Source organism: Oncorhynchus mykiss, chromosome 8, assembly GCF_057628025.1.
Source record: "Oncorhynchus mykiss isolate SJ-2025 chromosome 8, ASM5762802v1, whole genome shotgun sequence".
Lineage (NCBI taxonomy): Eukaryota > Metazoa > Chordata > Actinopteri > Salmoniformes > Salmonidae > Oncorhynchus > Oncorhynchus mykiss.
This window is the reverse complement of record NC_143029.1, coordinates 90,407,501-90,422,250: the sequence shown is the minus strand read 5'-3', so window position 1 is coordinate 90,422,250 and position 14,750 is coordinate 90,407,501. Positions and strand designations below refer to the sequence as shown.

Genomic DNA, 14,750 nt, shown 5'->3' with positions numbered 1-14,750 from the left:
AGGCCTCAGCATCTTCAGATTAGGTGGAGAAGTGGTGAATTAGGTGATTAGGTGAAGAAGGAAGGAGGACTCTCTGGGTATGTCTAACGTAGCTTCCTCACCTCATCATCTTCCTAGAATGACACTGAATAAGTGACAGAATGACAAGAAAGAAAATACCCCTCCGTTTCCTGTTGTATATTATATAACCTGTGTTTTCTGCAGAAAGCTCATTCCCGCCAACCACATTTATTTTTATGATGAGATACAAAAAAAATGGTTGAGATTGTAGAGCATGCTTCTTCATCTGTCTCTCTGTGGGGGTGATTTTCAGAGGTGGCACCACAGGAGGGTTTTTCCTAGGGGGGCCCCCCAGAGTTTTTCCTTTTCTGGTAGGCTAACCCAACCAGGTAAAACTCCAGACCCTAAGTCGTAGGGTATGACATAGTAATAGAATCAGCTGTGAAACGGTTGCATGTGGGCTATGTTGGGACCAGATTGTTATTTCCCAACATCCAGGTCATATGGTTTAAAAATGATTTATTCTTTAAATACTAATCAACAACTGTGATTGGCCAATAGAACCAACAGGGCTGACTGTATGCATGGTTACACAGTGTGGGCCTTTTAACATCTGTAATTGAAAAGTGACTCATACACTATGTCATCACCATTGTGTTCATCGATTGATTTCAGTCAATCATTTTGGATTGATACGGTCTGGGTAGACTAGCCACCCGAAGTCGGAAAGTATAAAAATCAAATTTGATCACAGTCACATTTTCTCTTAACACAAATAAAATAGGCCTATTTTTGGCTATAAAAACACCACATTATCACTTCGTTTCACCTGGCCAGAAGAGACCAGAGTGCATAGGTTTCTCTAGGCCACCTGTAGCTGTAGCTGTTATCAGTAGACTACAGTCGATCAGACTGAAGCACGAGTTGACAAATCATTAAAGGCAAATCATTCTAAACAACAGTAATCTTCAATGCTTTTGTGTCAATATTTTTTATTAAACCGAATTGAAAAAGTGTTGGGGTAAATGCCAGCTCGCCACACATCTTCCGGCCACCCTGCTGTGCTGATCTCTGCAACGTGGACAGATGGAAATAAATGTGCACATACTGCTAAAAATTAAGAAATATATCCTGTATGTTCTATTATTTTAAAAAACTTTATTTTTTTTAAGAGTTGGTGGCAGGAATGGGCTTCCATAGTTTTCAGATCGGTGTGGATGATGTAGAGGAAATGAGGAGACAAAGAGAGGAGATGAGGTGTCGAGGAGAGGAAGCTACTGTAGTGTTGACATGCAGCCCCCTCAAGAGGCCGTTTCACAGCGGTGGTTGAACAGGACCTCTACGACCTTGGGGTCAGCCATAGTTGAAAGGTCACCTAGATCCTTCTCGTTCCGGGCGATCTGCCTCAGGACCCGCCTCATGATCTTACCTGAGGATGAGATATTTTGTTAAATAAAACGAAAACAATGAATAAAAATGTAAAAGACAAAATGTCCATAAAAGTATTAAAAAAAATAAAGAAATCAGGAATGAGGTAACACGTACCAGATCGTGTTTTAGGAAGTCCAGGAGCATTCTGGATGAAGTCTGGGGTGGCGATCGGACCAATCTTCTCCCTCACTAACAAGACATGTTATGTTGTTGTGTTAAATCAAGAACCAACCAAAAAAAAACTAATGTTGTACTCCTGTTTACAGCAAATTAAATGTTATTGGTCACATGGTTAGCAGATGTTATTGGTCACATGGTTAGCAGATGTTATTGGTCACATGGTTAGCAGATGTTATTGGTCACATGGTTAGCAGATGTTATTGGTCACATGGTTAGCAGATGTTATTGGTCACATGGTTAGCAGATGTTATTGGTCACATGGTTAGCAGATGTTATTGGTCACATGGTTAGCAGATGTTATTGGTCACATGGTTAGCAGATGTTATTGGTCACATACACATGGTTAGCAGATGTTATTGGTCACATGGTTAGCAGATGTTATTGGTCACATGGTTAGCAGATGTTATTGGTCACATGGTTAGCAGATGTTATTGGTCACATGGTTAGCAGATGTTATTGGTCACATGGTTAGCAGATGTTATTGGTCACATGGTTAGCAGATGTTATTGGTCACATGGTTAGCAGATGTTATTGGTCACATGGTTAGCAGATGTTATTGGTCACATACATGTGTTTAACAGATGTTATTGGTCATGTGGTTAGCAGATGTTATTGGTCACATGGTTAGCAGATGTTATTGGTCACATGGTTAGCAGATGTTATTGGTCACATGGTTAGCAGATGTTATTGGTCACTGTTAAACACATACATGTGTTTAACAGATGTTATTGGTCATGTGGTTAGCAGATGTTATTGGTCCATACACATGGTTAGCGGATGTTATTGGTCCATACACATGGTTAGCGGATGTTATTGGTCATGTGTTTAACAGATGTTATTGGTCACATGTGTAACAGTACAAATTTAGACCGTCCCCTCGCCCATACCCGGGCGCGAACTAGGGACCTTCTGCACACATCAACAGTCACCCTCGAAGCATCGTTACCCATCGCTCCACAAAAGCCGCGGCCCTTGCAGAGCAAGGGGAACTACTACTTCAAGGTCTCAGAGCAAGTGACGTCACTGATTGAAACGCTATTTAGCGCCCACGCTAAGTAAGCTAGACGTTTCACATCCGTTACACATGGTTAGCAGATGTTATTGGTCATGTGGTTAGCAGATGTTATTGGTCACATACAGGTGTTCAGTGTTAGTTCTACAAGGGGTAACCTGTAACCTAGTGTTAGTTCTACAAGGGGTAACCTGTAATCTAGTGTTAGTTCTACAAGGGGTAACCTGTAACCTAGTATTAGTTCTACAAGGGGTAACCTGTAATCTAGTGTTAGTTCTACAAGGGGTAACATGTAACCTAGTGTTAGTTCTACAAGGGGTAACCTGTAATCTAGTGTTAGTTCTACAAGGGGTAACCTATAACCTAGTGTTAGTTCTACAAGGGGTAACCTGTAATCTAGTGTTAGTTCTACAAGGGGTAACCTGTAACCTAGTGTTAGTTCTACAAGGGGTAACCTGTAATCTACAAGGGGTAACCTGTAATCTAGTGTTAGTTCTACAAGGGGTAACCTGTAATCTAGTGTTAGTTCTACAAGGGGTAATCTGTAATCTACAAGGGGTAACCTGTAATCTAGTGTTAGTTCCACATGGGGTAACCTGTAATCTACTAGGGGTAACCTGTAATCTAGTGTTAGTTCTACAAGGGGTAACCAGTAATCTAGTGTTAGTTCTACAAGGGGTAACCAGTAATCTAGTGTTTGTTCTACAAGGGGTAACCTGTAATCTAGTGTTTGTTCTACATGGGGTAACCTGTAACCTAGTGTTTGTTCTACATGGGGTAACCTGTAACCTAGTGTTTGTTCTACAAGGGGTAACCTGTAACCTAGTGTTAGTTCTACAAGGGGTAACCTGTAAACTAGTGTTAGTTCTACAAGGGGTAACCTGTAACCTAGTGTTAGTTCTACAAGGGGTAACCAGTAATCTAGTGTTAGTTCTACAAGGGGTAACCTGTAACCTAGTGTTAGTTCTACAAGGGGTAACCTGTAATCTACAAGGGGTAACCTGTAATCTAGTGTTAGTTCTACAAGGGGTAACCTGTAATCTACAAGGGGTAACCTGTAATCTAGTGTTAGTTCTACAAGGGGTAACCTGTAATCTAGTGTTAGTTCTATAAGGGGTAATCTGTAATCTACAAGGGGTAACCTGTAATCTAGTGTTAGTTCCACATGGGGTAACCTGTAATCTACAAGGGGTAACCTGTAATCTAGTGTTAGTTCTACAAGGGGTAACCAGTAATCTAGTGTTAGTTCTACAAGGGGTAACCTGTAAACTAGTGTTAGTTCTACAAGGGGTAACCTGTAAACTAGTGTTAGTTCTACAAGGGGTAACCTGTAACCTAGTGTTTGTTCTACAAGGGGTAACCTGTAACCTAGTGTTAGTTCTACAAGGGGTAACCAGTGATCTAGTGTTTGTTCTACAAGGGGTAATCTGTAACCTAGTGTTTGTTCTACAAGGGGTAACCTGTAACCTAGTGTTAGTTCTACAAGGGGTTACTGTAATCTAGTGTTAGTTCTACAAGGGGTAACCTGTAACCTAGTGTTAGTTCTACAAGGGGTAACCTGTAATCTAGTGTTAGTTCTACAAGGGGTAACCTGTAAACTAGTGTTAGTTCTACAAGGGGTAACCTGTAATCTAGTGTTAGTTCTACAAGGGGTAACCTGTAAACTAGTGTTAGTTCTACAAGGGGTAACCTGTAACCTAGTGTTAGTTCTACAAGGGGTAACCTGTAACCTAGTGTTAGTTCTACAAGGGGTAACCTGTAAACTAGTGTTAGTTCTACAAGGGGTAACCTGTAACCTAGTGTTTGTTCTACAAGGGGTAACCTGTAACCTAGTGTTAGTTCTACAAGGGGTAACCTGTAAACTAGTGTTAGTTCTACAAGGGGTAACCTGTAAACTAGTGTTAGTTCTACAAGGGGCAACCTGTAAACTAGTGTTAGTTCTACAAGGGGTAACCAGTAATCTAGTGTTAGTTCTACAAGGGGTAACCAGTAATCTAGTGTTTGTTCTACAAGGGGTAACCTGTAATCTAGTGTTTGTTCTACATGGGGTAACCTGTAACCTAGTGTTTGTTCTACATGGGGTAACCTGTAACCTAGTGTTTGTTCTACAAGGGGTAACCTGTAACCTAGTGTTAGTTCTACAAGGGGTAACCTGTAAACTAGTGTTAGTTCTACAAGGGGTAATCTGTAACCTAGTGTTAGTTCTACAAGGGGTAACCAGTAATCTAGTGTTAGTTCTACAAGGGGTAACCTGTAACCTAGTGTTAGTTCTACAAGGGGTAACCTGTAATCTACAAGGGGTAACCTGTAATCTAGTGTTAGTTCTACAAGGGGTAACCTGTAATCTACAAGGGGTAACCTGTAATCTAGTGTTAGTTCTACAAGGGGTAACCTGTAATCTAGTGTTAGTTCTAGAAGGGGTAATCTGTAATCTACAAGGGGTAACCTGTAATCTAGTGTTAGTTCCACATGGGGTAACCTGTAATCTACAAGGGGTAACCTGTAATCTAGTGTTAGTTCTACAAGGGGTAACCAGTAATCTAGTGTTAGTTCTACAAGGGGTAACCTGTAAACTAGTGTTAGTTCTACAAGGGGTAACCTGTAAACTAGTGTTAGTTCTACAAGGGGTAACCTGTAAACTAGTGTTAGTTCTACAAGGGGTAACCTGTAACCTAGTGTTTGTTCTACAAGGGGTAACCTGTAACCTAGTGTTTGTTCTACAAGGGGTAACCTGTAAACTAGTGTTAGTTCTACAAGGGGTAATCTGTAAACTAGTGTTAGTTCTACAAGGGGTAACCTGTAAACTAGTGTTAGTTCTACAAGGGGTAACCAGTAATCTAGTGTTTGTTCTACAAGGGGTAACCTGTAACCTAGTGTTTGTTCTACAAGGGGTAACCTGTAACCTAGTGTTAGTTCTACAAGGGGTAACCAGTGATCTAGTGTTTGTTCTACAAGGGGTAATCTGTAACCTAGTGTTTGTTCTACAAGGGGTAACCTGTAACCTAGTGTTAGTTCTACAAGGGGTTACTGTAATCTAGTGTTAGTTCTACAAGGGGTAACCTGTAACCTAGTGTTAGTTCTACAAGGGGTAACCTGTAATCTAGTGTTAGTTCTACAAGGGGTAACCTGTAAACTAGTGTTAGTTCTACAAGGGGTAACCTGTAACCTAGTGTTAGTTCTACAAGGGGTAACCTGTAACCTAGTGTTAGTTCTACAAGGGGTAACCTGTAAACTAGTGTTAGTTCTACAAGGGGTAACCTGTAACCTAGTGTTTGTTCTACAAGGGGTAACCTGTAACCTAGTGTTAGTTCTACAAGGGGTAACCTGTAAACTAGTGTTAGTTCTACAAGGGGTAACCTGTAAACTAGTGTTAGTTCTACAAGGGGTAACCTGTAAACTAGTGTTAGTTCTACAAGGGGTAACCAGTAATCTAGTGTTAGTTCTACAAGGGGTAACTGTAACCTAGTGTTAGTTCTACAAGGGGTAACCAGTAATCTAGTGTTTGTTCTACAAGGGGTAACCTGTAACCTAGTGTTAGTTCTACAAGGGGTTACTGTAATCTAGTGTTAGTTCTACAAGGGGTAACCTGTAACCTAGTGTTAGTTCTACAAGGGGTAACCTGTAACCTAGTGTTAGTTCTACAAGGGGTAATCTGTAACCTACAAGGGGTAACCTGTAATCTAGTGTTAGTTCTACAAGGGGTAACCTGTAATCTTGGGTTAGTTCTACAAGGGGTAACATGTAATCTAGTGTTAGTTCTACAAGGGGTAACCTGTAATCTTGGGTTAGTTCTACAAGGGGTAACCTGTAAACTAGTGTTAGTTCTACAAGGGGTAACCTGTAACCTAGTGTTAGTTCTACAAGGGGTAACCTGTAAACTAGTGTTAGTTCTACAAGGGGTAACCTGTAATCTAGTGTTAGTTCTACAAGGGGTAACCTGTAACCTAGTGTTAGTTCTACAAGGGGTAACCTGTAACCTAGTGTTAGTTCTACAAGGGGTAACCTGTAATCTAGTGTTAGTTCTACAAGGGGTAACCTGTAATCTAGTGTTAGTTCTACAAGGGGTAACCTGTAACCTAGTATTAGTTCTACAAGGGGTAACCTGTAATCTAGTGTTAGTTCTACAAGGGGTAACATGTAACCTAGTGTTAGTTCTACAAGGGGTAACCTGTAATCTAGTGTTAGTTCTACAAGGGGTAACCTGTAACCTAGTGTTAGTTCTACAAGGGGTAACCTGTAATCTAGTGTTAGTTCTACAAGGGGTAACCTGTAACCTAGTGTTAGTTCTACAAGGGGTAACCTGTAATCTACAAGGGGTAACCTGTAATCTAGTGTTAGTTCTACAAGGGGTAACCTGTAATCTAGTGTTAGTTCTACAAGGGGTAATCTGTAATCTACAAGGGGTAACCTGTAATCTAGTGTTAGTTCCACATGGGGTAACCTGTAATCTACTAGGGGTAACCTGTAATCTAGTGTTAGTTCTACAAGGGGTAACCAGTAATCTAGTGTTAGTTCTACAAGGGGTAACCAGTAATCTAGTGTTTGTTCTACAAGGGGTAACCTGTAATCTAGTGTTTGTTCTACATGGGGTAACCTGTAACCTAGTGTTTGTTCTACATGGGGTAACCTGTAACCTAGTGTTTGTTCTACAAGGGGTAACCTGTAACCTAGTGTTAGTTCTACAAGGGGTAACCTGTAAACTAGTGTTAGTTCTACAAGGGGTAACCTGTAACCTAGTGTTAGTTCTACAAGGGGTAACCAGTAACCTAGTGTTAGTTCTACAAGGGGTAACCTGTAACCTAGTGTTAGTTCTACAAGGGGTAACCTGTAACCTAGTGTTAGTTCTACAAGGGGTAACCTGTAATCTACAAGGGGTAACCTGTAATCTAGTGTTAGTTCTACAAGGGGTAACCTGTAATCTACAAGGGGTAACCTGTAATCTAGTGTTAGTTCTACAAGGGGTAACCTGTAATCTAGTGTTAGTTCTACAAGGGGTAATCTGTAATCTACAAGGGGTAACCTGTAATCTAGTGTTAGTTCCACATGGGGTAACCTGTAATCTACAAGGGGTAACCTGTAATCTAGTGTTAGTTCTACAAGGGGTAACCAGTAATCTAGTGTTAGTTCTACAAGGGGTAACCTGTAAACTAGTGTTAGTTCTACAAGGGGTAACCTGTAAACTAGTGTTAGTTCTACAAGGGGTAACCTGTAACCTAGTGTTTGTTCTACAAGGGGTAACCTGTAACCTAGTGTTTGTTCTACAAGGGGTAACCTGTAAACTAGTGTTAGTTCTACAAGGGGTAACCTGTAAACTAGTGTTAGTTCTACAAGGGGTAACCTGTAAACTAGTGTTAGTTCTACAAGGGGTAACCAGTAATCTAGTGTTTGTTCTACAAGGGGTAACCTGTAACCTAGTGTTTGTTCTACAAGGGGTAATCTGTAACCTAGTGTTAGTTCTACAAGGGGTAACCAGTGATCTAGTGTTTGTTCTACAAGGGGTAACTGTAACCTAGTGTTTGTTCTACAAGGGGTAACCTGTAACCTAGTGTTAGTTCTACAAGGGGTAACCTGTAAACTAGTGTTAGTTCTACAAGGGGTAACCAGTAATCTAGTGTTAGTTCTACAAGGGGTAACTGTAACCTAGTGTTAGTTCTACAAGGGGTAACCAGTAATCTAGTGTTTGTTCTACAAGGGGTAACCTGTAACCTAGTGTTAGTTCTACAAGGGGTTACTGTAATCTAGTGTTAGTTCTACAAGGGGTAACCTGTAACCTAGTGTTAGTTCTACAAGGGGTAACCTGTAACCTAGTGTTAGTTCTACAAGGGGTAACCTGTAACCTACAAGGGGTAACCTGTAATCTAGTGTTAGTTCTACAAGGGGTAACCTGTAATCTTGGGTTAGTTCTACAAGGGGTAACCTGTAATCTAGTGTTAGTTCTACAAGGGGTAACCTGTAATCTTGGGTTAGTTCTACAAGGGGTAACCTGTAAACTAGTGTTAGTTCTACAAGGGGTAACCTGTAACCTAGTGTTAGTTCTACAAGGGGTAACCTGTAAACTAGTGTTAGTTCTACAAGGGGTAACCTGTAATCTAGTGTTAGTTCTACAAGGGGTAACCTGTAATCTAGTGTTAGTTCTACAAGGGGTAACCTGTAAACTAGTGTTAGTTCTACAAGGGGTAACCTGTAACCTACAAGGGGTAACCTGTAATCTAGTGTTAGTTCTACAAGGGGTAACCTGTAATCTAGTGTTAGTTCTACAAGGGGTAACCTGTAAACTAGTGTTAGTTCTACAAGGGGTAACCTGTAACCTACAAGGGGTAACCTGTAACCTAGTGTTAGTTCTACAAGGGGTAACCTTTAACCTAGTGTTAGTTCTACAAGGGGTAACCTGGTCAAACATCTTGTCTCTTGAGTTCGTCCACCAGAGTGCGGTTGAACTCTCTGCAGTCCTTCAGAGTAACGAAACAGTAGAGACACTCCCCCTTGACCGCGTGGGGTCTGCTGACCACAGCAGCCTCGGCCACCGCTCCGTGGTCTGTTAGAGATGCCTCTACCTCCGCTGTACTCAACAGGTGACCTGGAGGGAGACAACACTGTGGGTTATCATCATCCATCTATATATGTATCTACATATCTAATGTATCTATCTACTATATCTATCTAATCTGCTGTATCTATATACTATATCTATCTATCTAATCTACTGTATCTATATACTATATCTATCTACTGTATCTGTCTACTGTATATATCTATATACTATATCTATCTATATACTATATATATCTAATCTACTGTATCATCTATAGTATCTATCTGTATATCTACTGTATCTATCTAATATATCTACCTAGCTATCTACTATATCTATCTAATCTACTGTATCTATATACTATATCTATCTATCTACTGTATCTGTCTACTGTATCTATCTATATACTATATCTATCTAATCTACTGTATCTACTGTATTTGTCTACAGTATCTATCTACCTATATATCTACTGTATCTATGTACAGTATATACACCTATCTACTATATCTATCTACTGTATCTACCTATCTACTATATCTATCTATCTATCTACTGTATCAATCTATAGTATCTGTCTATCTATCTAATCTACTGTATCTATCTATTGTATCCATCTACTGTATCTACCTATGTAATCTACTGTATCTACTCTCTATCTAATCTACTATCTATCTATCTATCTATCTATCTTTAGCCTGTTTTTACAGCAACATTTATCACAGAGTGCTTCACAGTAACCTGGCTTTGATTAAGCCAGCAGCAGCACAGTGGCCAAACGGTAGGAAACCAAATGACCTGATACGTTGATCATGTCATCTATCCTGCCTGCGATCCAGTAGTATCCATCTCTATCCCTCCTGCAGCCTGGGAAACAATTCATTAATTCACTTTATTAAACCTTTTAAAAAGAAAACAAAAAACAGTGCCACGCTTAACGGCGATGTCGCCATTACAATGTGATCGTCAACGAATATGATGAATCTATTCTAATACAACATGAGTCTAATACAACATGAGTCTAATACAACATGAGTCTAATACAACATGAGTCTAATACAACATGAGTCTAATACAACATGAGTCTAATACAACATGAGTCTAATACAACATGAGTCTAATACAACATGAGTCTAATACAACATGAGTCTAATACAACATGAATCAAATACAACATGAATCTAATACAACATGAATCTAATACAACATGAATCTAATACAACATGAATCTAATACAACATGAATCTAATACAACATGAGTCTAATACAAGATGAATCTAATACAACATGAATCAATGCAAGGTGTTGTTTGAACAGTCTCACCATCCCCGGTCACGTAGAAACCTGGGAACTTCTTGAAGTAAGTGTTCTCAAATCGCTCCTGGTTTCCGTACACGGTACGCATGATACCAGGCCAGGGCCGACGGAACACCTGCAACAACATCCCAGACCGGGGCTCTTAGTTTAGACATATTACGGTAATAACCCCACCAGTACCTAATGAAACACCTGCAACAACATCCCAGACCGGGGCTCTTAGTTTAGACATTTACGGTAATAACCCTACCAGTACCTAGTAAAATGCCTGCAACAACATCCCAGACCGGGGCTCTTAGTTTAGACATTTACGGTAATAACCCTACCAGTACCTAGTAAAATGCCTGCAACAACATCCCAGACCGGGGCTCTTAGTTTAGAAATATTACGGTAATAACCCTACCAGTACCTAATGAAACACCTGCAACAACATTACAGACCGGGGCTCTTAGTTTAGACATATTACGGTAATAACCCTACCAGTACCTAATGAAACACCTGCAACAACATTACAGACCGGGGCTCTTAGTTTAGACATATTACGGTAATAACCCTACCAGTACCTAATGAAACACCTGCAACAACATTACAGACCGGGGCTCTTAGTTTAGACATATTACGGTAATAACCCTACCAGTACCTAATGAAACACCTGCAACAACATCCCAGACCGGGGCTCTTAGTTTAGACATATTACGGTAATAACCCTACCAGTACCTAATGAAACACCTGCAACAACATTACAGACCGTGGCTCTTAGTTTAGACATATTACGGTAATAACCCTACCAGTACCTAATGAAACACCTGCAACAACATTCCAGACCGGGGCTCTTAGTTTAGACATATTACGGTAATAACCCTACCAGTACCTAATGAAACACCTGCAACAACATTCCAGGCCGTGGCTCTTAGTTTAGAAATATTACGGTATTAACCCTATATGAAATCCATATTATAAGGATAGGGAGAAAGAATACAAGTTTTAAAAAACATGTATTAAACTGTACTTGAAGTGATTGTACCACAGAATGTGTGTTGTACTGACCAGATAGTATAGTGTTACTGACCAGATAGTATAGTGTTATAATACTGACCAGATAGTATAGTGTTACTGACCAGATAGTATAGTGTTATAATACTGACCAGATAGTATAGTGTTATAATACTGACCAGATAGTATAGTGTTATAATACTGACCAGATAGTATAGTGTTATAATACTGACCAGATAGTATAGTGTTATAATACTGACCAGATAGTATAGTGTTATATTACTGACCAGATAGTATAGTGTTATAATACTGACCAGATAGTATAGTGTTATATTACTGACCAGATAGTATAGTGTTATACTACTGACCAGATAGTATAGTGTTACTGACCAGATAGTATAGTGTTATAATACTGACCAGATAGTATAGTGTTACTGACCAGATAGTATAGTGTTACTGACCAGATAGTATAGTGTTATAATACTGACCAGATAGTATAGTGTTATAATACTGACCAGATAGTATAGTGTTACTGACCAGATAGTATAGTGTTATAATACTGACCAGATAGTATAGTGTTATAATACTGACCAGATAGTATAGTGTTACTGACCAGATAGTATAGTGTTATAATACTGACCAGATAGTATAGTGTTATAATACTGACCAGATAGTATAGTGTTACTGACCAGATAGTATAGTGTTATAATACTGACCAGATAGTATAGTGTTACTGACCAGATAGTATAGTGTTACTGACCAGATAGTATAGTGTTACTGACCAGATAGTATAGTGTTATAATACTGACCAGATAGTATAGTGTTACTGACCAGATAGTATAGTGTTATAATACTGACCAGATAGTATAGTGTTACTGACCAGATAGTATAGTGTTACTGACCAGATAGTATAGTGTTACTGACCAGATAGTATAGTGTTACTGACCAGATAGTATAGTGTTATAATACTGACCAGATAGTATAGTGTTATAATACTGACCAGATAGTATAGTGTTATAATACTGACCAGATAGTATAGTGTTATAATACTGACCAGATAGTATAGTGTTACTGACCAGATAGTATAGTGTTATAATACTGACCAGATAGTATAGTGTTATAATACTGACCAGATAGTATAGTGTTATAATACTGACCAGATAGTATAGTGTTATAATACTGACCAGATAGTATAGTGTTATAATACTGACCAGATAGTATAGTGTTATAATACTGACCAGATAGTATAGTGTTACTGACCAGATAGTATAGTGTTACTGACCAGATAGTATAGTGTTACTGACCAGATAGTATAGTGTTATAATACTGACCAGATAGTATAGTGTTACTGACCAGATAGTATAGTGTTATAATACTGACCAGATAGTATAGTGTTATAATACTGACCAGATAGTATAGTGTTATAATACTGACCAGATAGTATAGTGTTACTGACCAGATAGTATAGTGTTATAATACTGACCAGATAGTATAGTGTTACTGACCAGATAGTATAGTGTTACTGACCAGATAGTATAGTGTTATAATACTGACCAGATAGTATAGTGTTATAATACTGACCAGATAGTATAGTGTTACTGACCAGATAGTATAGTGTTACTGACCAGATAGTATAGTGTTACTGACCAGATAGTATAGTGTTACTGACCAGATAGTATAGTGTTATAATACTGACCAGATAGTATAGTGTTACTGACCAGATAGTATAGTGTTATAATACTGACCAGATAGTATAGTGTTATAATACTGACCAGATAGTATAGTGTTATAATACTGACCAGATAGTATAGTGTTACTGACCAGATAGTATAGTGTTACTGACCAGATAGTATAGTGTTATAATACTGACCAGATAGTATAGTGTTATAATACTGACCAGATAGTATAGTGTTATAATACTGACCAGATAGTATAGTGTTATAATACTGACCAGATAGTATAGTGTTACTGACCAGATAGTATAGTGTTACTGACCAGATAGTATAGTGTTACTGACCAGATAGTATAGTGTTACTGACCAGATAGTATAGTGTTACTGACCAGATAGTATAGTGTTACTGACCAGATAGTATAGTGTTATAATACTGACCAGATAGTATAGTGTTACTGACCAGATAGTATAGTGTTACTGACCAGATAGTATAGTGTTACTGACCAGATAGTATAGTGTTATAATACTGACCAGATAGCCCTCTGCCTCTCCCTCCAGTTCCTCTCCATGCTCGTTCAGTATGGTAGGCTCCACGCCAAAGAAAGGAAACGTCTGGAACATCAGACCGATTCAAATCAATAGGATTCAAGGTTGATTCGATGCTTTTATAAAAGGGGTAGGAAACCCTGGTCCTGGATTACCACTGACACCTCATGTTTTTAATTTTTTAAATTTTATTTAACCCGACCTGAAACACCAGGTGTGTTCAATTTAGACGATCACTGATCAATTAGCTCAGGTGGTCAGGTGGTCAGGTAGTCAGGTGGTCAGGTGGGATGGCCTCGTTGGAACCTGCAGTGCTCCGTGAACTCGGTTGCCCTACCCCTACCCCTGCTATAAACACTGTGTACACGGTGTATATATGATGGTAACTTACAGCTGATCCAGGTTTCAGAGGTGTAGCGGCAGGTAAAGGAGTTAAAACATGGCCACCCTGCGCAAGAACACACACACACACACACACACACACACACACAATGAACAACAATCTAAACGCGACATGCTGAAATAAAAGATCACAGAAATGTTTCATTTGTACAAACAAATAAGCTTTTTTTTCTCCTCTCAAATGTTTTGCACAAAATGTGTTTATACATCCGTGTTAGTGAGCATTTCTCCTTTGCCAAGATAATCCATCCACCTGACAGGTGTGGCATATCAAGAATCTGATTAAAATAGCATGATCATGCCATAGGTGCACCTTGTGCTGGGGACAATAAAAGACCACTCTAAAATGTGCCATTTTGTCTCACAACACAATGCCACTGATTTCTCAAGTTGAGGGAGTGTGCAATTGGCATGCTGACGGCAGGAATGTCCAACTGAGCTGTTGCCAGAGAATTTAATGTTAATTTCTCTACCATAAGCCGCCTCCAACGTCATTTTAGAGAATTTGGGAGGATGTCCAACCGGCCTCACAACCGCAGGCCACGTGAATATGGCATCGTGTGGGTGAGCGGTTTGCTGATGTCAACGTTGTGAACAGAGTGCCCCATGGTGGGATTATGGTATGGGCAGGTATGAGCTACGGACAACAAACACAATTTCATTTT

At 39.4% G+C, this 14,750-nt stretch overlaps 1 protein-coding gene across 7 annotated transcripts in view; it reads right to left on the bottom strand.

Annotated features, from left to right (window-relative positions):
* Positions 1-975: 975 nt before the first annotated feature.
* The window catches only part of acss2l (acyl-CoA synthetase short chain family member 2 like), a 44,725-nt gene continuing 30,950 nt past the window's right edge, over positions 976-14,750 (bottom strand). For all 7 annotated transcript variants that reach the window (XM_090182941.1, XM_090182940.1, XM_090182943.1 and 4 more), the window contains 7 exons: positions 14,075-14,131; positions 13,669-13,749; positions 10,479-10,587; positions 9,954-10,022; positions 9,026-9,200; positions 1,546-1,622; positions 976-1,429 (listed from right to left, as the gene is read on the bottom strand). In XM_090182941.1, coding sequence (XP_090039067.1) covers positions 1,302-1,429; positions 1,546-1,622; positions 9,026-9,200; positions 9,954-10,022; positions 10,479-10,587; positions 13,669-13,749; positions 14,075-14,131 — 696 coding nt within the window. In that variant the 3' untranslated portion in view covers positions 976-1,301. The remainder of the gene's footprint in view (positions 1,430-1,545; positions 1,623-9,025; positions 9,201-9,953; positions 10,023-10,478; positions 10,588-13,668; positions 13,750-14,074; positions 14,132-14,750) is intronic.